This window comes from Pantherophis guttatus, chromosome 4, assembly GCF_059756535.1.
Source record: "Pantherophis guttatus breed Tessera chromosome 4, ASM5975653v1, whole genome shotgun sequence".
Taxonomy (NCBI): Eukaryota; Metazoa; Chordata; class Lepidosauria; order Squamata; family Colubridae; genus Pantherophis; species Pantherophis guttatus.
In genome coordinates, this window is record NC_142066.1 from 131,734,435 (window position 1) to 131,759,306 (window position 24,872).

The 24,872-nt window shown below is 35.8% G+C and overlaps 1 protein-coding gene across 2 annotated transcripts in view; it reads left to right on the forward strand.

Moving 5' to 3' along the window:
* Positions 1–24,872, forward strand: part of DNAJC1 (DnaJ heat shock protein family (Hsp40) member C1) — a 113,736-nt gene that overhangs the window by 20,387 nt on the left and 68,477 nt on the right. The window contains exons 3-6 of one of the 2 annotated variants that reach the window (XM_034402170.3): positions 415–461; positions 7,006–7,171; positions 8,598–8,692; positions 9,692–9,785. In XM_034402170.3, the coding sequence (XP_034258061.2) occupies positions 415–461; positions 7,006–7,171; positions 8,598–8,692; positions 9,692–9,785 (402 nt within the window). The remainder of the gene's footprint in view (positions 1–414; positions 462–7,005; positions 7,172–8,597; positions 8,693–9,691; positions 9,786–24,872) is intronic. The other variant, XM_034402171.2, reaches the window with a different exon arrangement.

Here is a 24,872-nt window from a genome sequence, read left to right on the forward strand (position 1 = left end):
CTATACTTTAGGAAATGGAAAGCAAATATTTGTACAAGATTTGGTTTACTTGTACATTAAAATTGAGCTCTAGTTATGTTGAAATATTTTTTCCTCACTACTTCACATGGAATCTGTTGGTAGATTTTATATTAGTGAACCAATAAAATGTTTTAAAATGTTTAATATTTTTATTTTAGGCTAAATAACAATTAAACTAATATTACTTTAATTGTGGAGAAAAAATATTTAGAACTGCCAAAGATGGAATATTGGTAGAAATGTTTGAGAGTTTTAAATATTTTCAAGAAATTATTTGTATTATTCTTTGTTTGCTTTTTAAGAAAGATAGTCCAGCATTTTTACAATTTTACAGCAAAACTCTCTGGTTTTTCAGTGCAGAGTTTTTGAACATAAAAGTACCTTTTATTCTAGTTGGTGGCCATATATGAGGTTTTAAAGGATGAAGAGAGAAGGCGTAGGTGAGTTTATCTTGAATATATCTCAAAACAATATTTTCAACCTGTATAGCCACTAACATGAGCTAGAATTTCAGCGCTTCTTGCAAGGATTATGATTTGCGTTATGATTGTTACATACATTTCTAACTGTTGCTAAATTCTCAATAAGTATGAATGGCTTTTCTCTTAGGGAACAGAGGTTTCTATAGTTGCTCACAAAATATATTTGTGTTTTTCAATTACTAACAGATTCTTGTTTAACTGTTACTTTTCTGATCGTTAATTTGGTCCTCAGAACAAGTCCCCCTGCCATCTTCAGGGTTTCTTCTCTGCCACACCTATTTTATCAAAATGCATAGACTTAAGAACAATGAGTATACTTAGCTTTCAATTGTTTTTATGTTATTCAGTAATTTCTTTAATGGGCAAAACACAGTAAATATTTTTACTCTCCATGAGAAAAGAACATAATCAGGCAATCACTTATGCTTGGTTTGCTTTTCTCAATTCTTGTAGAATAAGAATCAGGACTTACACGGTTTGTTAAGATACTCAATTTAACTATTGGTGACCCAGATATTTTGGGGGAAGGAAGAAAAGGCTTACTACAGGATAGGAGATCTATTTGAAATATCTCTAGGTTTTCAATATTCTGAGCAGGGGTGCTGAATGTTCTCTAGGGGTTCTTGGCTTTGTAGACGCCTTGGCATGACTCCAGGTCTCATAGTAGAGATTATCTACTTTCAGATAATCCTCTGTGTTGAAAGAGCCAAGGAACAGTGTTCAGAGGAGTTTTGGTGATTTTGTGTATGGTTTTTACCCTGCCTCCTACTGCACTCTTTCAGCTTGGAGTCATAGATCAAGGAAGTTTAGGAAGTTAAACAATGGGGGGTCAATGTCTTGTGTCAAATGGTTGCAAAGGTACGAGCTACTTTAAATGCAACTTCTTGCCACATATACATATGTGTGCATCATTTTTGCTATTTTTTTGTAGTGCTTATTTTATATGCACTGATACTAAAGATTTAGATTCTAAAATTTTCAGCCTTCTTTCTTTAATACAGATGGAATGTCAAGGAATTGCCTTTTGTAGTTGCTGGCTATGGATATTATTATTTAGAAGTTTCATGTAAATATTTACACATTGTACATATAATATAATATAATATAATTAATATAATATAATGTAATGTAATGTAATGTAATATAATATAATATAATATAATATAATATAATATAATATAATATAATATAATATAATATAATATAATATAATATAATATAATATAATATAATATAATATAATATAATATAATATAATAATTTTATTTCTAAATCGCCCTTCTCCCAAAGGACTCAACAATTAACAAACAACAATTAAAATAATTTAAAATTATTAAATAATTTCGGCTCAATATTAAAACCCCCCAAAATTTAAAACATCCAATTTAAAATCGTTACATTGATAGCCCGGCCTGACGGAACACCAGGGTCTTAAGGGCACAGCGAAATACTCTGAGGTCGGAGATCTTACACATTTCTGGGGGCAGTTCATTCCACAGGGCTGGGGCTCCCACAGAGAAGGCCCTCCCCCTGGGTGTTGCCAGCCAACATAACTTGGCCGATGGCACCCTGAGGAGACCCTCTCTGTGGGAGCGAACTGGCCGGTGGGAGGCTACTGGTGGCAGAAGTCGGTCTCGAAGGTACCCGAGTCTATGCCATGGAGCGCTTTAAAAGTGGTAACCAACACCTTGAATCGCCCCTGGGAGACCACTGGGAGCCAGTGCAGCTCGCGCAGGAAGGGTGTCACGTGGGCACAATGGGTTGCCCTCATAACCACCTGTGCGACCGCATTCTGGACCAATTGGAGCCTCCGAGTGCTCTTCAAGGGGAGCCCCATTTAGAGAGCATTACAATAGTCCAGCCGGGAGGCGACAAGGGCATGAGTGACCGTGCGCAAGGCGTCCCGGTCCAGAAAGGGCTGCAACTGGCGAATCAGGCAAACCTGATAAAAAGCCCCCCCTGGCCACGGGGGGCCAGGAGGCTTTTTATAATTTTCATAATTTTACTAAAATTATGTTAGAAATGTGTGGCATTACAGGAGTCCAATCTCTGCCCATGTTTAAGAATGATTTACAATTAAACAAAAATTAAATTTTATGATGCTTTAAATGCCTCAGAATCTCTTATGATGATCTCTTCCATGATGCTAGGAATATGCAGTAGCAGCAGGTGTTTCCTCTTAAAAGCAACAAACAAAACATCCATTCTTCTATGAGAAATCTTTCCCCAGGTATTTGCCTGCAGGAATTTTTGACTACTGGTTCACTGATTCAGTTGAAAAACTGCTGGTGTTGATTACAATATGGAGGATATTTATCTTCCTTAAATAACAGCTAATCAAGAGACAACTAGTGCTATTTAAATGCTTTTTCCTTCTTAAAAGTATATTTTTCCCAGTTGCACAATGCATCTGTTTAATTAATTTCCTTCAGATTTGTTGGTCGTAATAATATTAAAGTTTGAACATATTATTTGGATCAAAATTTTCAGCTATTTCAATTTTCAGCCTTTTTTTGCCATGAAATAAATATTTTGCTCAGGGTGCCGATGTTCCATTTATCTTATGTGCTGTAACAATCATTTTAAATATTGCTTACCTATTGAATATCATTGTTGTAAATAAAGCCAGCATATCTAAAATATGTACCAGAATTTTTAAGAAAGCTTGAATTTCTGGTTCTAAATCTGTTTGTTCAGAACCCTATTCCCAATTCACAAGAAATTTGAACCTTTGGTTCCAGAGCATGTGAAAGAGAAGCTGTACAAAGGCTGAACTTTTGAATTCCCCTTTGAATTGTTTACATGTCAAACGATCTGCATTCTGAAGTTGGAGGAAGATAAATAGTAGTTTGGAAATTGTTGCACAATGCCCAAAGGTTTAATATCCTACTGCACATAGTAGATGAGTGAACAGCAGGTAAAATAATATTTAAAATTTCCATGATCTCTATTATATATGGATTGATAGGAGTTACTTTCAAGATAGTTACTTTAGTTGCCAAGTTAGAATGTAAATTTGGTGTCTAGCTTTAATATGTAGATGAAATTAAGTTGATATCCAACAAATTATTTCCCTTTCATTAGACAAATTTTAAAAAGTATAATCCAAACTTGTTATTTATATAAAAACTTTAATTATTACTTTTACTTTACTTTTACTTTTATTTGATTTGTATACCGCCCTACTCCTGAAGGACTCAGGGCGGTGAACAGCCAACAATAAAATACATACATACATACAAAATTTAAAAAAGCAGAAATAAAATCGAATTAAATAGTTTGGCCCAGACAGATTAAAACCCCAGTCAATTTAAAACAGATTTAAACTTTGAGGATTAAAAAATATTAAACATATTAAAATATTAAAATTATTTAAAAAAGAGGGAGAAAGTTAGGCCAGGCCCGCCTGGTGAAATAAAAAGGTCTTTAGAACAACATCTTTTTGATAACTTTTTCAGAGTGTTCCTTTCAATTCATCAATAGCTTTTTAAAATTATTGTGGCCAAAATAATTGGTGGAGCACCAAAATAATTGTTCCAACACCAGTCTTGTATATCCTAGCACTTTTTTGTAATGAATAGGTTTTTGCAACTACCATATGGAAAATATAGAAGTGTTCTGAAACTCATTTACATTCATTCATTCTCTTTCACACACCCTCCCTCCCTCCCTCTCTCTCTCTCTCCTCTCTCTCCCTCCTCCACTCTCTCTCTCCCTCTCCCTCTCCCTCCACTCTCCCCAAAACAAATGGAAGACAAAGCAATACAAAATAATTTTGAAGAGTCAGTTAAATTTGGTGATAATTTTCAGTTCTAATCTTGTCACAATTTTAATTAAAAAGTAGGGACTATAGCTCTGGGTTTTCATATGTGATAGCCAATTACACTATAGTAGCCTTGAGCCACCTAAATAAGAGGAACCAATTTTTTTGTTTAGTAACTGCATCTTTTGCAAAATAAATCTCTAGTTTGAAGAAATACTTTAGGGGGAATTTGGGGGAATCTTATTCTGACCTTTATTAGTTATGAATATAGTGAATTATTTTCTCTTTATGTAATTCATAATTTGAAATGAGGAAATTAGGAGAATGGGCAAATGGAGAGAACAGAAAAACTGCTTGACAATCTGCTTATGTGCTTCATTCTCCTGCATGTCTTTGAAGATTCATTCTATGTGATAGATTGATTTCTGCAAACAAGGGCTATAATGAATTGTCTGTATACTTCCTAATTATCTAATTTCCTAAATGTGAAAAACAAGATTAAAATTATCAAAGCATTCTGACTAACTAAGGATCATTGTTTATATGTACTCCTAAAAATTAAGCAGACAGCTTAATTTTTAAATATAGTCCTGAATTGCCACAGAACTCAGTGATTTATTTTTTGACAGTATATATTCTAAAAAGTGGAATATAATAGAAGCTATCTTCCCTTAAAATGGCCTGTCATGTGAGCCATAATGTTCATTGATAGTAAAATCAATAGAGCATTGATTCTGGAACTAAATCCTTGGAGACTTTTGTTCAAAATAGCAGATAGAGCTTGGTAAATACTTAGTGTTTAGTGTATTTTAGCATGTGAGATTTTCTTGCATCAAATCTGGAAATATATTAAAAGTATTTTAAGAGGTATAACTACTATGATTATTGTTTTTTATTTGTAATTTTAATTTGAAATCTGTTTTTGAAAAACTTGGCTTGAAGAATGGCATACAAATTTTAAAAATACACGAGTTGTGAATTGTGCAGTTTTTGAAAAATAATCTTATTGATTTTTTGCTATTAGTGAACTATATTTGTTAGATGTATTGGAATAAACTTCTATTTTGGTTTAATTTCTGTAACTTTAATCTGAAATTTCTAATTGATATGCAAATTATACTATTTTTTGTTAAATGTGTTTCAATTTTAGACTTGATATAATCTAAAAAATATTTAACTGTTTTTAAAAACCCATTTAACATTTTAAGATAGTTTGAATCTCAAAAAGTAATGAGATTCTCTTTATTTTTGGAAGAAAAAGATTTTTTGGTGAAAACTTATGCAGGTTTACTTGAAATCAAATCCATTGAATGCTATGGAAATTGCTGGTGTGTTTAGTATTGTAGTTTAAGCCTTTTAGGAATGGTATTGGCTAAAGACTTCAAGTGAATTTATAAAGCTATATTTTATTCTGTTTTTTAAATCTTATAGATACCAACTAACATAAGATAGTTTTATTATATGTGTTCTGTTAACATTTAACTATAGAAATAAAATGCATTTTGCTTAATGAACAGTATGAGCTGGGTATTCAATGAAAATTTGATTTGATTTTTTTAAAATAAAAAGATATTTTAAAAGTTTGACTTTCTCTGTTAAGATATCTCCAAGGTATCAATTTAATAACTGTCAAAGTAGCTACTGCAGTTGTTGCATTTAAATTGATTTACATGTCAAGACTGGCAGTTTAGCAGCTGCACCATTATTCCTGGATCGGTCAATTTACTTGAGAAAAACCTACTACTGAGTCCTACTGACCTGCATGACAATATAGGCCCTATTGCTATTCCTGTAATTAGGCCTGCGACTAACTCAGAATATTTTTAATTAAAATATTTTGGTCAATGTGTTGCACCAAATTAGTCCTTTAGTGCAGATTTAATACTGGAAATAGTGTGATTAGAATATTCAATGAGCTGTACTCTATTTAGGATTAATTTGAGCATATAATATGTCTCCATTTGAACTGTTTTCAATAATAGACTTGTCTGTTTTTTTTCAGAGAAAATTATTTTTATGCATTTAAGAAATTAATATTGTCTGGCGGGTGTTTAAATCATCCATTTAAAACACTAGTAAGAGTAAATATTAAAAAAATATCCATATTATTTTTTAATGTGAAGTAATGCAAATTCAACCTTTAAAATGAAAATTCTTACTAGGCTAAAGTTATTCTTTTTTATATTTTTAAAATGATAGTTCTTTTTTTTAAATGTTTACAATTAAATTAGTCATTCCTAAATTAGTTTCCACATCAAAGTTTTAAAAAACTAAATATGTTTTGGAGAATTAAGGCTACTTCTACATATGGCTATAAATAAGGAATTATAGGCAATAAATGATTTTGATGGTCTTTGCCTTTCCACTTACAATCATCCTTTTGTAATTCTTTTATTCTCAGAACATGACCCTTGATTGGCAGGTAGGCTGAACACATGTGGCTTATTGTTGAGAAAAAACACTTCTCCAGTGAATCAATTGGGGGAGCTGTAAGAACAGTAGAGTCACCATTTTTAAAGTAATCGGTGGTAAACATTTCCATAGCAGTCTGGTTCGAAATTTTATCCTAGGAACCCAGATTAAATGTCGACAAGCTATATAATTGTAGGAGTTTGCTGTTAAAAACAAAACATCTGATGAGTGAAACAAAATAGCCATATCTGTCTCATTAAAAAAGAAGGAAATAGGTTAATTTTAAATGCATTATGAGTGCTTGTTTGTTTGTTTTTACTGCCCTAGGTATGATGATATTCTGATCAATGGGCTACCAGATTGGCGACAGCCTGTATTTTATTACAGGCGAGTGAGGAAAATGAGCAATGAAGAGTTGGCATTACTTCTGTTCATTATCCTCACAGTAGGACATTATGCCGTGGTTTGGTCTATCTACCTGGAAAAACAACTGGTAAGAAGCTTGCTCTAAAATCATCAAGAATTGTTCAGTGTTTCTGAATTAAGCATTAATGTCTCATTATTAACACTGTTAATAGTTAATCTGTTAGGAGGCAAAGAGAGAAACAGGTAGCTTCAACCAGGAAATGGGGGATGGAATAGTGAGGATTGGAAGAGACAGCCGAGAGGGCTATAAATGCAATACTCCATTAGTGTAGTGGAGGACATTGATGATAGGACAATGCTGAAAATTAGATTCTGCTCTCTGTCCAGTCAGCTTCAGGCTGTCTCTCTCACCATCTTGTTTATTGCTTCAAGCAGCAAAATGTCTTGGCACAGCTCGGGAATCTTGATCATGCTCTGCCTTTTATACATGCAGATATACAGGCTCTTGTCTGAATTAGCCTTTCAGATTGCATGCTGACAATAATAGCCGTAAAAAGAAAAGGAAAGGAAAGAAAAAGAAAAGAGAAGAGAAAAGAAAAGAAAAGAAAAGAAAAGAAAAAAGAAAAAAGTATTTTCTCTCTCCTTCCTCTAGAAGTTTTTTAAATGGTTAAGATCGTTTTGAAGTACATAAATATTTAGTTTTCATTCTAATATCAAGATCGGAAGATCTCAGAGGAAGCAGAGTTGAAAAAACAATCAAGCTAAATTCCCTTCCTTGATATTTAATTTAAGTTTTTCCTTTTTTCCTTTCCTTTCTTTTTTTCTCCTTTCTCCCATCCCTTTTTTTAAAAGAAAAAATATGCTCACTCTTAATGGAGGGTCTCCTCTACACCCACAAATTGAAGTGTCTTTCAAAGATGATAAATAGTCCATGGTTCAAATGGAAAATGACAGAAGTAAATAAATGTTTTAAATGCTGATTCCTTCCTGATTACCAGAAAAAAAAGAACATTCTTATTTATGTTTGAATTTGGTTTTGCATTTTCAGCAGTGTTCAGGAGTTAAGCCACCTATATTTTTAAAATATTTTCAGAACCACATTATTACAATTTTGAATGAGAAGGATAAGTTAAAATTATAAAAAAGGGACAGTTTGATTAATGTGAATAACATACCTGACTGTTGGAGATCATATGTGTTTAAGAAAGTCCTACCCAAACTTGGGTAAATTACACAAAGTTGGATAAAAGTGATTTTTCTTTGGGTAATGATACATGAACATATTATCCAATTGCAACAGGAGCATTTAAATTTACTTAAAGAGTTTTATCTACTTTGGGTAAAAAGGACTTTCTGTAAAGTGGTTTTGCATAATGAAGAAAAAAGTTTGGGAAGCAGTGTTTTAAAGAGTGACTATCATAGAAACAACATTGTTAATGATTTCTTTAAAATAATTAGCAGCCCCTGTCCTGTTTTATTTTTACTTTTATCTGTAGAGTTTTCCTAACAATTGTGGAACCCTTCTTTCTTTCTTTTCTTCTTTTCTTGCTTAGGATGAGCTGCTTAGTAGAAAAAAAAAGGAAAAGAAGAAAAGGTCTGGAGGAAAGAATAGTGATGAAGTGAAACTTGGTGTAGAGAAGAGTGAAAGGTGGGAATTTAGGAAATACTTCTGTAAAAATGCTCCTTCCATAGAAGAGGAACACAATAGTTTTTGACATAACAGGCACTGAAAATAAGATTTGGAAATGTTTTTGGTTTTTTTGAAAGGAATCTTTGAAGAGTTATATTTTATTTTTTTAAAAGTGCTGAAGTTATAGATGTTAATTGATAGAAATGAATTTTGAAAGTATAAAGAAATGAATACACATTTTGGAATAATTTTCAGGAAACACTGAAGTCTATATAGAACTTTAATAAAGAAACCATTAATTTACTTTTTCTTTTAATTTCAGGCGAAGAATTAAGGGAAGGCTATGTTCAGTGGTGTTACATAATACATGATCTTTTGCTATGATCCTCTCATTACTTTAGTCTGAGTTTGTCTGACAGAGTTTGGCTTTAAAAGTAAAAGATTAGTAAAATGTTTTATTTCCATCTTCACTTTTGAAGCTAACAAACCATGGGGGAGGAAATAGTGACATTCAGAATGCTCCAGAAGATACCATCTTTTCTTTTGTTGAATTATAGAAAGAAATAAAAGGCTTAAATAATTCACACAGCAGGAACATGAACTGAATCAATGCAGGGTAAAAGAGCAGAAACCATTCTTCCCATCCTCCATTCTTATGACATCACTAAGTAATGCTTCAGTGAATGGCAAATGACATTAATTTTTATGTATTGGCTTGCTTGTAGTACAGTCTTCATAACTGGTTGTCAATGCTTGAAACTGGTTTGGTGATGCTTAATATCCCTCCCTCTCTTTCTGCAACCATCAGAAAAGGCGGAAGACTTTATTTGGAAAGATACAAACAAGCCTAATTGGCAAAACCAATCTTAAGAAATATCTGTCTTTGTAGTTACGCATTGAATGAAACTACCTACATATTCCCATGATAGGCTGTTACTTACTTTGAACCTTTATTATTCCTAGTTGGCTGCAAAAGCACCACTAGTAATTTTTTTTTTTTAACTGTGTTTTCTGTAGACTGGTGGAAAAACCACAGTGGCGGGATCTACTTCCATGTAAAGTGGGAATATGGTTCTATACAACGGTAAAAGCATTGCCTCAATTATTTCAGGTAATAATCAAAACACCGTACTGCTGCTGTTTTTGTGTATTTGTGTTTTTCTAAGTTGTCCCCATTTTTATACTCCTTGCTTTATACTCCTTGCATTCTAATTTGATTGAAGAAATGTTTTGATGTTGCTAAACATGGAACTTCAATCATTCCTATATCTATAAACATGGGAGGCATTGAGAGTTCTGCTACATAAGTGGAAAGACAAAACAATCAAAATTAAATCTAGGTAAAATAAATTCAATAATTAGTTTGGCCTTTTTGTCTCTCTTATCTATTTACATTATTTCAGGGATCTTTAAATGTTTAAAGCTATATTATTTGGAAAACAACCTCAAAAGCCATTCCAAAAGCAGCACATGCTATTTGGAGAAGGGTGCAGATGGCCTTCAGAAGAAGGCCTGATATAGCCAGTAGCTATTTCACATAGGTCCAGGTCAGATATGCCTCAGCAGCAGCAGGAAAAAGATGGAAGAGATCAGTTGGGTGTGATCAGGACAATGTGCTGGTGAGTCTTTGTGCTGTGGTGCTATAGTGGCTGGCTATATGCAGGGCTTGAGATGGCACTCCTTGGCAGCAATGTTGAGGTAAAAGCAGAGATCTTGGGTACAGGGATAGCTGGCTGAGACTGCTGAAAGCCCCAGGCCTATACTTCAGTCCCAGCTGAGGAGTATCGCTGTGCATGGTACAGGGTAGAGATCTCTGTGTGTATGGGGTGAGCGAATAAATAGACAGCTGGGGAAAGTTGATAACTTCGGTTGTCATTGTATGCTGATTGCCAAGCATCCAAATTTTGGTCACCTACTGGGACCTATAACTTTAAGGACTGGCCATAAGTACCATTTGTTTAGCATCTCCATAACTTGGAACAGTTGCTGAATGAATAGTCATTAAACGAAGATTACCTATTTTAAAAAAACCACCAGATCATTCTCTTGGTTTATCACTTACATTTCCTTTAATTTTAAACTTCATCCAGCTTCTTTTGTATATCCAGTAAAAATCCACAATATTCATCAATCATAGTCTTGTTGAGAATTGTGGAATTGAAGTCCAAAAACTGGAGAAGGCCTAGGTTGTGGAACTTCTCTGCTAAATTGATGTCTAAATTATTGATATTTGACAAACCAAACTTTTGCTGGATATCTTAAAAACAATGTAAGACTGCCTTACTGAACATGAAGTTCTCCAGTTATGCTGGGATGGGAACTCATCCAGCCATGATGGATGGAAATTATGGAATTGGAATGCTGAAAGATTAGAAAAATCATAGTGTTGGGGAAAGCTGGGTTAGAGAATTTTTGCCCTCTAGGAACAGGGACACTACAGCTGTTCCAGACTTGTTATGAAGTGCTCTTTCTATTAAGATTAGAGGATTTGTCTTTCTTTGAAAAAAATGTAAGATCTGGCAGAAGACAAGGGATGAACTTGATCAAGCAGGTGTAAGAGCTGTTATTAAGGCCTACTTTCTAGCAATTCATGTGGTGAAGTATAAATAACTCTCCACACTAATTGCGTCTACAGATAATCGACTAGCGACCTGCTTTAAGGTGTGCCATCTCCACTTGGGGAAGGACAAGAAAGACTGAGGTCCACCTAAGCTGAGGAATTTGTGGATTTTCTGGAAGACAAAATTGCTCAATTTCGTACCTAGTTAGATGCTGGTCTGGTGGAGACTCAGGGGGCAAGTGCTTGCCTTATTATCTAGGAACAGTTTGACCCTGTTGTTCCTGAGGAAGTGGGCAGGACCCATGTCCCTCCTGGCTTGTGAAAGCTTCCTGGGAGGTGACATGCAGGTGGACTTTGGCAGTTATTAATGCTTTCTTACAGGAGGAGGTAGTGCTCCAGCACTTTAAGGAGGCTATGGCCACCCTATTTTCAAGAAGCCATTGTTGGATTCCACCCTATTGTATAATTTCAGACCTGTCTCCAATATTCCCTTTTGGGGGAAGGTGATTGAGAAGGTGGTTGCGCGGGAGCTCCAGAGGTTTCTGGATGAAACAAATTATCTAGACTCCTACCAATCAGGATTCAGACCTGGATATGGGATAGAAATGGCATGGTGGTGCTTTTTGATTATCTCTGGTGGGATTGATATAGTGCATCCATTCTTGCTCTACTTGACCTCTTGACGGCTTTTGATGCCATCAATCATGGTATTCTTCTGGAGCAACCTTGGGGGTTGGGAGTGGGAGGGTTTGTGCTATCCTGGTTCACTTCTTTCCTCTTTGGCCGCTCTCATTCTGTGTTAATAGGAGATGAGAGATCCAGCCTTTGCTCACTGTTTTGCGGGGTCCCACTGGGATTGGTACCCTCTCCACTGCTATTCAACATCTACTTTGGATAAGATTATCTGTCACCATGGTCTGAAATATCCATATGCTGATGTTACTCAGTTGTACATTCAGCCCATGGTGAGTTAAGTGATGCCATGATCTCCCTCTCACAGTGCCTGGAGGCTGTTAGGAGCTAGATTGGAAGTAATGGGTTGAAACTGAACCCTGATAAGACTGAGTGGCTCTGGGTTTGAGATTTTTTGTTCGTGGAGAATTGCCAGCTTTAGTCTTTGAGGGGATGGCACTGCCACAAATGGACCCTCTGTGTAATCTGGGGATTTTCCTGGACTCGCAACTCCTGCTCAAAGAGCAGGTGGCAGTCATGGCCAGGAGGACCTTTGCACAACGGCAGGTTGTGAGCCAGTTACACCCTTTCCTGTACCAACAATTCCTACTCATAGTCACTCATGCCCTAGTCATCTCCCGTCTTTACTATTGCAACACCCTCTACAGGGGGCTGCCCTTGTAAAGTATCTGGAAACTTCAGTTGGTGAAAATTGCAGTGACCCATATGGTTTTGTATAGACATTGGTGTGCACATGTATCACCTCTCCTGTGGGAGCTAGATTGATTTCTGATTTGCTTTGGATGCAATTCAAGGTGCTGGTTGTCCCCTTTTAAAGTCCTTCATGGCTTGCAACTAGGTTGTCTGAGGGACCGTTTCTTGCCATTCACATGCCACCAACCCACTAGAGTGGGGAGGTAAGGAATGTCCTGTCCCCAAAGGAGATACATCTGGTGTGACCCAGAAGAAGGGCCTTCTCTGTGGTGGCTGCCTCCCTCTGGAATTCATCTCTCTGGAAATTAGAGTTGGCCACATTCTATCAGTCTTTCAGAAGGCCCTGAAAACATGGTTCTGCCCAGGGGCCTAGGGAACCCAGAGAGGATGGAGCCCATTAAATGGCTGTTATGAGTGTGTGGAGTTATTATGTTTATTTTATATTATTTTTATTTTTTTATATTGTGTTTTTATTTCCTGTAAGTCACCTTAAGCCACCGTGAGCAAGTAGGTGGCAATATACATTTTCCAAATATTAAATATATTAAATTTGTCAAATCAGAATATGTTTTCGGAGTCCCTCCTACCCTCGGACAGGGTACAGCATCACCGAGTTATTTATTCTGTCTGAGTCAATGCCTCATTAAAACATGTGGGGTTGTGGTAGTGGTGGTGCTTCAGAAATGGAATACAAAGGTATTTTATTTCTTTAAACTTTTAAAGAATTACATATATTATATTAGATAACAATAGAGACAATTCTTCACTCTTGAAATCAAGAATTTGCACTTTTTCCTTGTCTTCCAATTAAATTTGTTTTTTTTTCTAGTGCAGTTTCTGTTTTCATCATCTTCCCCTGATTAGCACTATTGTATCCCATCTTATTTTTTGAAGATGTAGACGAAAACAAGTCTTGGGCCAAAGCTGGATTTGAAAATATATATACTCTCTGATTGCAATCAGAAGGCCTGTCTTTTGATCCCAGCCTGTATCTTTTTAATATCTACTGATATTAGTTGTTAAATAGACTGACTAAATATATATTTACACAAATCATGTTGCAAAACTGCTATTCACATCTGTTTGTCATTTATCCATCTGAATATTTTCTATTACTCTTGTCCCTTCTGTTCCTTTCCCTTAACTCTAATACATGAAGGCACTTAAAATAATTAAGGTGGTACTTTACTTCAGAAAACTGTTTTGTATGCATGTCCACAGGTTAGCTGTTGTTGTCATTTTCCTTTTCTTTGCTATGCCAGCTGTTCTCTAGGGTTAGAAGAAAAATGGTGCTCAGTTTCAAAGCACAATATTTTTGAGAGCTTTATTTTTAATTATTTTTTGGATGATGGGAGGAAGTAGATTAAGATGGATTTTTGAAGTGAGGAGAGCTGATGTGAATATTACCAAATGTCCCCAGCCAAAGCTTGGTTTTGTACATACTTCCAGATGCCATTTCTAAACAGAATTCTGATGTCAGGACATATTTTTTTCTTTCAGAAATAACCTGTTTAGCACAGAGATATTTTTGTCATACAGATGTAATACTAAGTCAGTTTTTTAAAGCATGTTTTATTGAACAAGCTATAGTGATAAATTTGCATATCATACTAAGCAAAAAGATCGACCATATGGTTAAAGGTCCTCTGCGAATGAACCTACCATGAACGACATTTATAACCTGTTGGTAGTGTTGGGCATTCATCTTTCATCCCCAACAGCTGAGTGTTTTATGTTTTTCTTTAGTTTTTGAAGATTAAATCTAGGATGTTGACTCTGGACAGAACAATTTATTAAATCATGGTCTCTAGAAACAGGAATTCATTGCAAAGGCATGGATGTTCCTGCAGGCCCTGTTCTGCAATGTATTATTCAACTTGCATGTGTCATATTCTCTCTGAATTATTTGGATAGCTTGTTGTATCTTGGAATCATGCCAAGTCTTCCTACTGTGATTAATTACTTAATAAAACTGCCCAGGTGCCTCAAACAGGACAGTCAACTCTAGTACATATAACTACTGAAGCATTTTGTTAGCCAATCTAAATAGGAAAACTTACTCTCTGATCCTGGATCTGGTGCTAAAAAGCTGTTGATTCATATATTTTAGTAGCTTTCACGTACATTTAACTAGTAACATGGATATTGTATACTATGGAAGCATCATGTTTCCACTCAATTTCCCAAAATGTAGCTTTTTCTCGGCATTTATACCTCACGTACCACCAGTTTTCACTTTCAGGAATTGCTGAGGAATCCTGGATACAATCTCTGCAAGATTTTTGTTCTGAAGAGAGAGTAGTCTTTTCTTGCTTTAAATTGTCTTCTTAATGAAATATTAGGTGCCACTAAAATCTTGTGCTGGCAGAATGATATGGAAATGGAAAAGCTGCTCCATATCAAATCTTGTTTTGACCATGGAAAATGAGAATTCTCCTGACATGTGTAAAGATATGTCAGGGAAGCTCAGCACTTATCCAGTGTTGAATGAAATACGTCTGTCTTTAAAGAATCCAAAATCTTCCAATAAAAAAAAGGAATTGATTTTGGTTTTATTTCTTAGGGAAGGAAGCAAATTATAACAAAATGAAAGCAGTTTATTTTGAAAGCTATATAGAGAGTTATAAGATTGATTTATACTTCCTGATATTTTTAAATGAAAACTTGAAGCATTTCATCAGATCTTATATTGCAGTTAACATTTTATTTATGTTAACGTGTATTAATATTACTGCTCACCATTCTGAAATCTTCAAGGCTCCATAACATCTATGGCATATATTTGTGAGGAGGTTCTACTAAAAACAGAATTATAGATCCTGGAGAGAATTTGATGATCCTGAAGTGATACTATTAGCAAAGAAGATAGTTTAAAGAGCAATAAGTTACAAAGCTAAAGTAAAATACAACTACTAAAAGTAAAATCCATATTATCTTATCCTAAAGAGTGAAAAGAAGCTCTGTAAAATGCATGTTGATAGAATGGCTTACTTGCATGAATCAGTGGTTTTAAGATGGATATTTTTTGTATTGTAGTGCTGCATTGTTTCCTTTGTAGAGAGAAAGTTTTCTCTTTCTTCAGCTATTCTTGCATCTTCCTGTACCTTTCATTTGTAAACCACAAACTTTCATTCACTTTTCTTTGAATTTCTGGAACAGCTTTACTATGTTTCTTATTTTAGCATACACAGATGAAACAATTAACCTTGAAAGAGGCATATACATCAGAATGGCAGGACAGTAATTTTATATAAGTAATTAAAATAAAAATAAATGAAGTTTTTGAAGTTACGTATTGGAAAACATGTAAATAATACTTACCATGAGTACTGGTACAAACATTACTGAAATGAATAAAAGACATAGAAGAACATTAGATTGCTTTCTTGTCACTCATTCCAGTTTCTAGATTATTGCTTGGTAGTTTTATCTTAAATACACATGCATGCAAAAGCAAAATATTTTGGCGCCTGAGAGGTTCTAAATCAGAATTTCCCAAGGTTTCCAGCTTTGTGGATCGGAGGAGGGGAGGGGAGACGGGATGGTTCCGCGGCCGGCAAGTGTGAGCACAGCTCCATTTGTGTAAGTGGCGAGCACATGAGCCTGCTGGTCACTTAAATGGAGAGTGTGCTCCATTTCTACAGCCCAGTTGCAAACCCCTTACAGCCCACTAGTGGACTGCAGCGTACAGGTTGGGGTCCCCTGTTCTAAATTATATCTATCTGTCTATGTGTGTCTGTCTGTCCATATCTATCTGCCTATCATCTATGTTCTTTGATTATCTTAAACATTTTTCTCCAGTGAAAAGATTTCGCTGTATTGTTTCGTATGAATTAAATAATTAGGAAAGATAGGCTTTTCTTTTATATTTTTTTCACTGATTAAAAATCATATTAGCACATCTTTATTTGACATTCAAGTAAACTGTAAAGTGATAATAATTTTAATGATTTATTAGTTTTGATGCTGATCAATTCTATAGCTTGTTCATTAATATGGGAGATACATGTGGCCAGTCAGCAGCAGTTTTAGTTTCATTTAAATTCTCAGCCTTTATATGGAAGCTGAATCTCTTTTTATGAAGATTTTCATCCAGGTTTTTCTTTTTCATACATATACACCCCCCCCCCAATACACACAAACGCACGCACACGCTTCAGACCTGCATGATAGATTGTAACCCATAACTTTCAGTGAAGAGATAGTTCAGTAAATTGATATGGAATAGTGATAATGAGGAGGAGGATTAGAAACAGATATGTCCATTAAAGTCACTAAAAATCAAGTTCAATTAAGAGATTTTGGGTTTATTTATTGTAATGAAATACAATAAATTACAGAAGTGAGTGCACCCCCTCACATTTTGTAAATATTTAAGTATACCTTTTCATGTGACAACACTGAAGAAATGACATTTAGCTACAATGTAAAGTAGTGAGTATACAGCTTGTATAACAGTGTAAATGTGCTGTTCCCTCAAAATAACGCAACACACAGCCATTAATGTCTAAACTGGTGGCAACAAAAGTGAGAACAGAAAAGTGATAATGTCCAAATGGGGCCCAAAGTGTCAATATTTTCTGTGGCCACCATTATTTTTCAGCACTGCCTTAGCCCTCTTGGGCATAGAGTTCACCAGAGCTTCATAGGTTGCCACTGGAGTCCTCTTCCATTCTTCCATGACGACATCACGGAGCTGGTGAATGTTAAGAGACCTTGCGCACCTCCACCTTCCATTTCAGGATGCCCCACAGATGCTCATTAGGGTTTAGGTCTGGAGACATGCTTGGCCAAGCCATCACCTTTCATGGTGTGGAGACAATAACTTGGTCCTTAACACAAATAAGACCAAGGAGCTTATAGTGGACTATAAAAGGAATAGATCAGACATCCAGCCCTTGCTTATCAATGGACTGAGTGGAGCAAGTGGCCAGTTTTCAGTTTCTGGGTGTTATCATAAAAGAGGACCTGACCTGGGATACTCATATTGCAGCACTGGTCAAAAGGGCCCAGCAGAGATTATACTACCTGAGACTTCTCAGGAAATACCTACTGAATGAAAAACTACTGGTGACCTTATACCACTGCACCATATAGAGTATTTTAACTTACTGCAACTGTGTATGGTTTGCAAATTGCAGAGTGGCAGATAGGACAGCACTCCAGAGGATCAACATCATTGCCCAGAGAATCATTGGTTGCCCTCTCCCCTCTTTGGAAGAGCTTTATAGTTCCCGCTGCCTTAAGAAAGTTCAAAACATTCTTAAAGATGCAACTCATCCTGGGTACCCTTTTTTTGAACTATTACCATCTGGCAGATGGTACAGGATAATAAAAACAAAGACAAATAAGCTGAAAAACAGCTTCTATCTCAGGGCAATAACCATATTGAATTCTACGGTATACTGCAATATTGGGTTTTCAGTTTCAATTATATAGAATGTAAAGGATTTATGTTTGTGTTTTTATTTTTATAGTTATAATGTACACTGAAGACAGCATTTAATTTCATTGTACCATGTGCAATGACAATAAACTAAACTAAACTAAACTAAACTAAACTAAACTAAACTAAACTAAACTAAACTAAACTAAACCTTTACCCAGCTTCTTTTAGCAAGGCAGTGGTCATTTTGGAGGTGTATTTGGGGTCTTTTATCATGTTGGAATACTGCCCTGCGGCCCAGTCTCCGAAGGGAGGAATCATGCTCTGCCTCAGTATGTCACAGTACATGTTGGCATTCATGGTTCTCTCTCTCTCTCTTTTTTTTTATTGAAAAAGTTTTACAATTACATTTTCTCCCCATTTCCCCCCCCCCGACCCTCGCTAACCACCCTAACCCTCCCCAACCCCCCTAACCCACCCCTCCCCCCCAGACTTCCACAGAATATAATCCAATCAAAATCCCCTTTTTATAAAACTTGAACCCCTCCATCCCCAATATAATTTTTCATCTTCACAAAAGTCAAATATTTCTATCTTTATATAACACTTTCAGTTAAAAGCTATCTGATACTTCCTAGTTTGATATTTGTTCTGCACATAATCTATCCACTTTTTCCACTCCCATTCATAAGTCTCTTGTGAGTGATCTTTTAGATATGCTGAAATCTTCGCCATCTCTGCAAAACTGGCCATCTTCAAAATCCATTCCTCGATAGTGGGCGTAGCTTCATTTTTCCAATATTGACCTATCAGTAATCTCGCTGCTGTTATCATATACAATATGAACTTTGTTTCATCCAGTGTAAAACCCTTAACTATACCTAATAAAAACAATTGTGGAGAAAACTGAATTTTTTTCTTCAAAACATTCTGCATAACCCACCAAATTTTTATCCAAAAAGCCTTCACTTTCTTACAAGTCCACCAAACATGATAATATGTAGCATCTAAGCAGTCACATCTCCAACACTTTGGTTGAACATTAGGGTACATGCACGACAATTTCTTAGGATCTAAATGCCATCTATAAAACATTTTATAAAAATTTTCCCTCAAATTCTGCGACTGTGTGAATTTAACATTCTGAACCCAGATTTTTTCCCATGTTTCTAACATCACTGGCTCTGCAAAATTTTGTGCCCACTTTATCATACAGTCTTTAACCAATTCAGTTTCTGAATCCCTTTCTAACAAAACATTATAAAGCCTTTTAATATGCATTGGACCTTTCTCTTTTATATGCCTAACCAATTCCTCCTCATGCATCATTATACCATTTTTTTGGTCCTCTTTCCACCTCAGTTGAAGTTGATTATACTGTAACCAAGTTAGATTAATCCCTTCCTCCAACAGTGTCTCTAATGTCTTCAGTTGCCATCTGCCCGCATCTGTAAAAAGAACCTCTTTATATAACCCCCCCCCCCCGAGTGACATTATATTTGTATTCCACATAATATGACCAAGATCCAGCCATAGGGGTATTTTGTAATCCCATTTGAATCGGTGCTTCTTCCAAACTCTCATCAAGGAGTTTCTAAGTATATGGCCTTTAAATATTTTGTCCACTTTGTTTTCATAGAATAGATAAGCATGCCACCCAAATTCAAGATCAAAGCTTTCAATATTCAATATTCCAGTCTTTTTCCTTCCAAACCAATCACTCACTTGAGTCAAGGCTGCTGCTTCATAATATAATTGTAGGTTTGGAAGTTTAAGACCTCCCCTTTCTGGAACGTCTTGCATAATTTTCAATTTCACTCTCGGTTTTTTCTCGTTCCAGACAAATTTATTCAATCCACTTTGCCATTCTTTCAACTGTTTATCACTTTTAAGCACCGGAATCATTTGAAACAAAAAAAGAAATCTTGGCAAAATGTTCATCTTAACTGCTGCTATTCTTCCAAGTAAAGACAGCTGCAGTTTTTTCCAAGTCTCTATATCTTTCTGTACTTCACGCCACAACACCTCATAATTATTTTGAGTCAATTTCATATTTGATTCTGCAACCTGAACTCCTAGATATTTAACCTTTGGTACAATCTCAAAACCTGCCCTCCTTTCAAGTTCGTGTTTTTGATCTTGTGTCATATTTTTAACTATCATTTTAGTTTTTTTCTGGTTGAATCTAAATCCTGATACTGTACCATAGTCTTTTATAATGTCTTCCATCTGGATTATTGATTCCATCGGCTGTGTTAGGGTAACAACCAGATCATCTGCAAATGCCCTTATTCTGTAGTCCTCTTGCCTTATCACTATGCCTTTCAAAGTACTCGAGTCCCGTATTGTGTTCAACAAGACCTCTAGTGTTAAAATAAATAATAATGGGGATAATGGATAACCTTGTCTTGTTCCTTTCTCAATATTAAAATCTGTTGTCAAACTTCCATTAATTATAATCTGTGCCTTTTGTTCTTGATAAATTGCTGAAACCGCCTGTATAAATTGATCCCCAAAGTCCATCTTTTTTAAAGTCTTTAATAGAAAATTCCAGTCCACTCTATCAAAGGTCTTCTCCGCATCCAAGAAAACCAGCACTGCAGGGATCTGTTTGTTCTTCTCAAGATATTCCAATAAGTCTATAACTTGCCTTACATTGTCCTTCATATATCTGCCTTCTATAAATCCCGCTTGATCATCGTGAATCATCTCTTGAATAACTGGCATCAACCTGTTGGCTAATACTTTTGCATATATTTTATAGTCATTATTCAGAAGAGATATTGGTCTATAATTCTCAGGTTTTTTGGGACCTGATTGCTCTTTTGGTATCAAAGAAATGTAAGCTGTTTTCCATGATGGGGGTATTTTACCCCCTTGTTGTATGCTACAAAATAAGTCTCTAAGATGTTCAACCATTTCTGCTTGCAAAGTTTTATAATACACCGCAGTTAAACCATCCGTTCCAGGAGCTTTAGCTGTTTTCAGTTGTTTAATTGCTGCAATAATCTCCTCAACTGTTATAGGATAATTCATTCTCTCCTTTTGTTGGTTGGTAATTTTTGTAACTCTTTTATTTTCTAAATATTTTTCTATAAGTCCATTCTGCATATCATCTTTAGCATATAGTTTAGTGTAATAATCTACAAAGACTTCTTTAATTAATTTTTGTTGAAAGATTTCTTTCCCTCCAATATCGATACTATCAATAGTCTGTATACTCTGCTTCTTCCTTAGTATATAAGCCAACCATCTGCCCGGTTTATTAGCATTACAAAATGTATTATGCTTCGCATATTGTAAATTTGTTGCAATTTGTTCCGCCATAAGCATTTGAAATTGATCTTTCAGAAGTTTTATAGCACCACGTATTCTTTCATCTGTTGGATTTTTAATAAGTAACTGTTCTTTATTCTTTATTTCTGCTTCCAGTTCAGATCTTTTCTTTTGTCGATTCAATTTGTGTTTAGAATTCATATGAATGAGTACCCCTCTCATATATGGTTTACTCGCATCCCACACGATTTCAATCGGGGTACCCTTATTCAAATTCATTTCAAAAAATTCTTTCATCTGCTTTTTAAATTATATTATATTTTTTTCATATCTAAACAAATTTTCATTTAATCTTCATGATCTTCTCTCAATCTTTCCCATCTCAATTTCTATCCATACTGGGCTATGGTCAGTTAGAATTCTTGGAAAAATCTTTGTTCTTTTTGTCTTGACAAGTAAATCATCTGATAATAAAATAAAGTCAATCCTAGAAAAAGATCTATGCCTATCTGAGAAAAAAGTAAAATCCAAGTCTTTTGGATTATATATTCTCCAAATATCTTTTAATTCCAAGTCTTCTTTCATGTCAAAAAAAGTCTGTGGTAGTCTAATCCTTGACTTCGCCAAGCTCTTTTTATCAATTTGGAGTCAATTACTCCATTCCAATCTTCCATGATTAAAATAGATCTATAATCCCATTGCAGTATTTTGGTGTGCAAAGTTTTGTAAAAATGATCCTGTTGTTGATTAGGAGCATAAATTCCGATCACTAGAATTTGGCCACTTACTGTGTGCAGTTCAATTGCTATGTACCTGCCGCCTTCATCTGCTTCTATAATTTTAGCTGACAGTTTTTTATTTATATAAATAACCACACCATTCTTTTTTTCCAAATTTGAGGCTATAAAGTGTGTTCCTAGTTTTGAGTTTATCAAGTATTTTTGATCTTGTGTTCTGACATGAGTTTCTTGTAGGCAAATTACATCATTATTAAATTGTCTCAGATATGTGAATAATTTCTTCCTTTTCTGTGGTGAATTCAATCCATTCACATTCCAAGATAGAAACTTAATCGTCATGTAGACTTTTTTGAAGCGACGAGCAGAATTGCCGAATATCTTCCGAAGTCTTTGGCTTTGCTCCCCCCATGGCTTCACTTTCTTGTGTAGTACTCTTGACTCCCTTCTTGTATTGTTGTACCTTAGATCTTTCCTGTTGTTGCTTTTCTTTAAGTTGCTTAGAAATTGCTCGAGTTACACGCTGGTCTTTAGCTTCAGCCATCCGGACTAGGTCCAAAGCCACATCTCTTGTAGTCAAAATCGGAGAAGACTCTAACAGGGGCTCCTCCAGAAAACCACCTGTAGCACCCTGCATTTCTGCTGCCTCTGGTTCCACCTGCTTAAGCTGCTCTTCCATCTCTTGCTGTGGTTGCTTCTCCTTGTCACTCTCCTTTATCTCCAACACGGTGGATGTACGTGGGGATGGTGATCTCTCTTTAAGAACAGTAGAATAGAATTGTTCCGCCTTCTCAACAGTGTTTAATCGATATCTTTCTCCATTGTACCTCAGAATTATGCCAGTTGGGGCATCCCACCAAAATGGAATTTGTTGTTTTTTCATTCATGGTTCTCTCAATGAACTGTAGCTCTCCAGTGCTGGCAGCACTCATGCAGCCCCCAGACCATGACATTCCCACCACCATGCTTGACTGTAGACAAGATACACTTGTCTTTGTACTCCTCATTTGATTGCCGCCATATACGTTTGACACCATCTGAACCAAATAAGTTTATCTTGGTCTCATCCGACCACAGGACATGGTTTCAGAAATCCATGTCCTTAGTCTGCTTGTCTGCAGCAAACCATTTGCGGGCTTTCTTGTGCATCATCTTTAGAAGAGGCTTCCTTCTGGGATGACAGCCCTGTAGACCAATTTGATGCAGTGTGCGGCATATGGGCTGAGCATTGACAGGCTGACCCCCCACCCCATCCCTTCAACCTCTGTAGTAGTGCTGACAGCACTCATACGTCTATTTCCCAAAGCCAACTTCTGGACATGATGCTGAGCATGGGCACTCAACTTCTTTGGTCGACCATGGCGAGGCCTGTTCTAAGTGGAATCTGTCCTGTTAAACTGTTGTATGGTCTTGGTTACCCTGCTGCAGCTCAGTTTCAGGGTCTTGGCAATCTTCTTATAGCCCAGGCCATCTTTATATAGAGCAACAATTCATTTTTTCAGATCCTCAGAGAGTTCATTGCCATGAGATGCCATGTTGAACTTCCAGTGACCAATATGAGAGCGTGAAAGCGATAACACCAAATTTAACACACCTGCTCCTCCTTCACACCTGAGACCTTGTACTACTAACGAGTCAAATGACACCAGGGAGGGAAAACGGCTTTTTGGGTCCTATTTGGACATGTAGGAGTGTACTCACTTTTGTTGTCACCAGTTTAAACATTAATGGCTGTGTGTTATTTTGAGGGAACAGCACATTTACACTGTTATGCAAGCTGTATACTCACTACTTTACATTGAAGCCAAGTGTCATTTCTTCAGTGTTGTCACATGAAAAGATACACTAAAATATTTACAAAATGTGAGGGGGTGTACTCACTTCTGTGATATACTGTATGTGCCAAGTCAGTGTTGATTCTTAGATTTTAGTATTGTTGATTATCCTTTTTATTATTTACATTATTTATTTATTGTATAATTTATTTATCAATTATTATTATTTATATAAATTAAGATGGTGAGCACACCTAATATTCCTTCCTCCTCCTATTGTCCCACAACAGCTCTGAATGATGGGTTGAGGTAAAAGAGAATATCAAAGTCACCCTGCTGACATTCAGGCCTGAATCATTCAAAGTATGATCCTGGTTAATTGTATCTCTAGGTTGATTTATTTAATGATCTATTTGTTTGTTTTCTTGGCTTCAATGTATTGCCAGGAGTCTTCTCCAATATTAAAGTTCAAAAGTATCATTTTTCTATCCTGCTTCTTTTAATTTCAATTCACTTGGCATCCTTCAGTCTCAAAAGACTGTGGTATCGTGCTCTGGAAAGAGGTCCTAAAATGGCATCTAGTGTGACTAAAAAGGCCAATTCAAGATAGCAATCCCTTCCACACTGAGGGCAGATACATTCTGTCCCCTGCCCAGCCCCCAGATTTTGCTGGTTCCAGGACTGCCTCTTTGCCTCAGCCTGCCAAACAAGTGTCTCTTCGAATTGGAGAAGGCCATGCTGCCTTAATTTCAATTAATCCCAAACAATTCATAACTTTTACCAATTCTGATTATTGAAAACTTTATTTGTTTTTCTCTTCTATTCTCTCATTTTCATCTGAGCCTCACTTCCAGTTGCTCCATGATTGACACACTACTGAGATTGACAGATACCCCTTGGAGTCTGATGTTTAGAGGTCACATAAGCAGTAATAGATTCTGTTCCAGAATTTAGCATCAAATATTGGCTTTCAGTGTCAGAAGGGTTAGAGTTAAATGCCAATTAACTCTTTCTAACCTGAACTCACAAGCAAAGCATCCATGCCTTATTGGTTTTGTGCTTTTGATATAATCTCTAA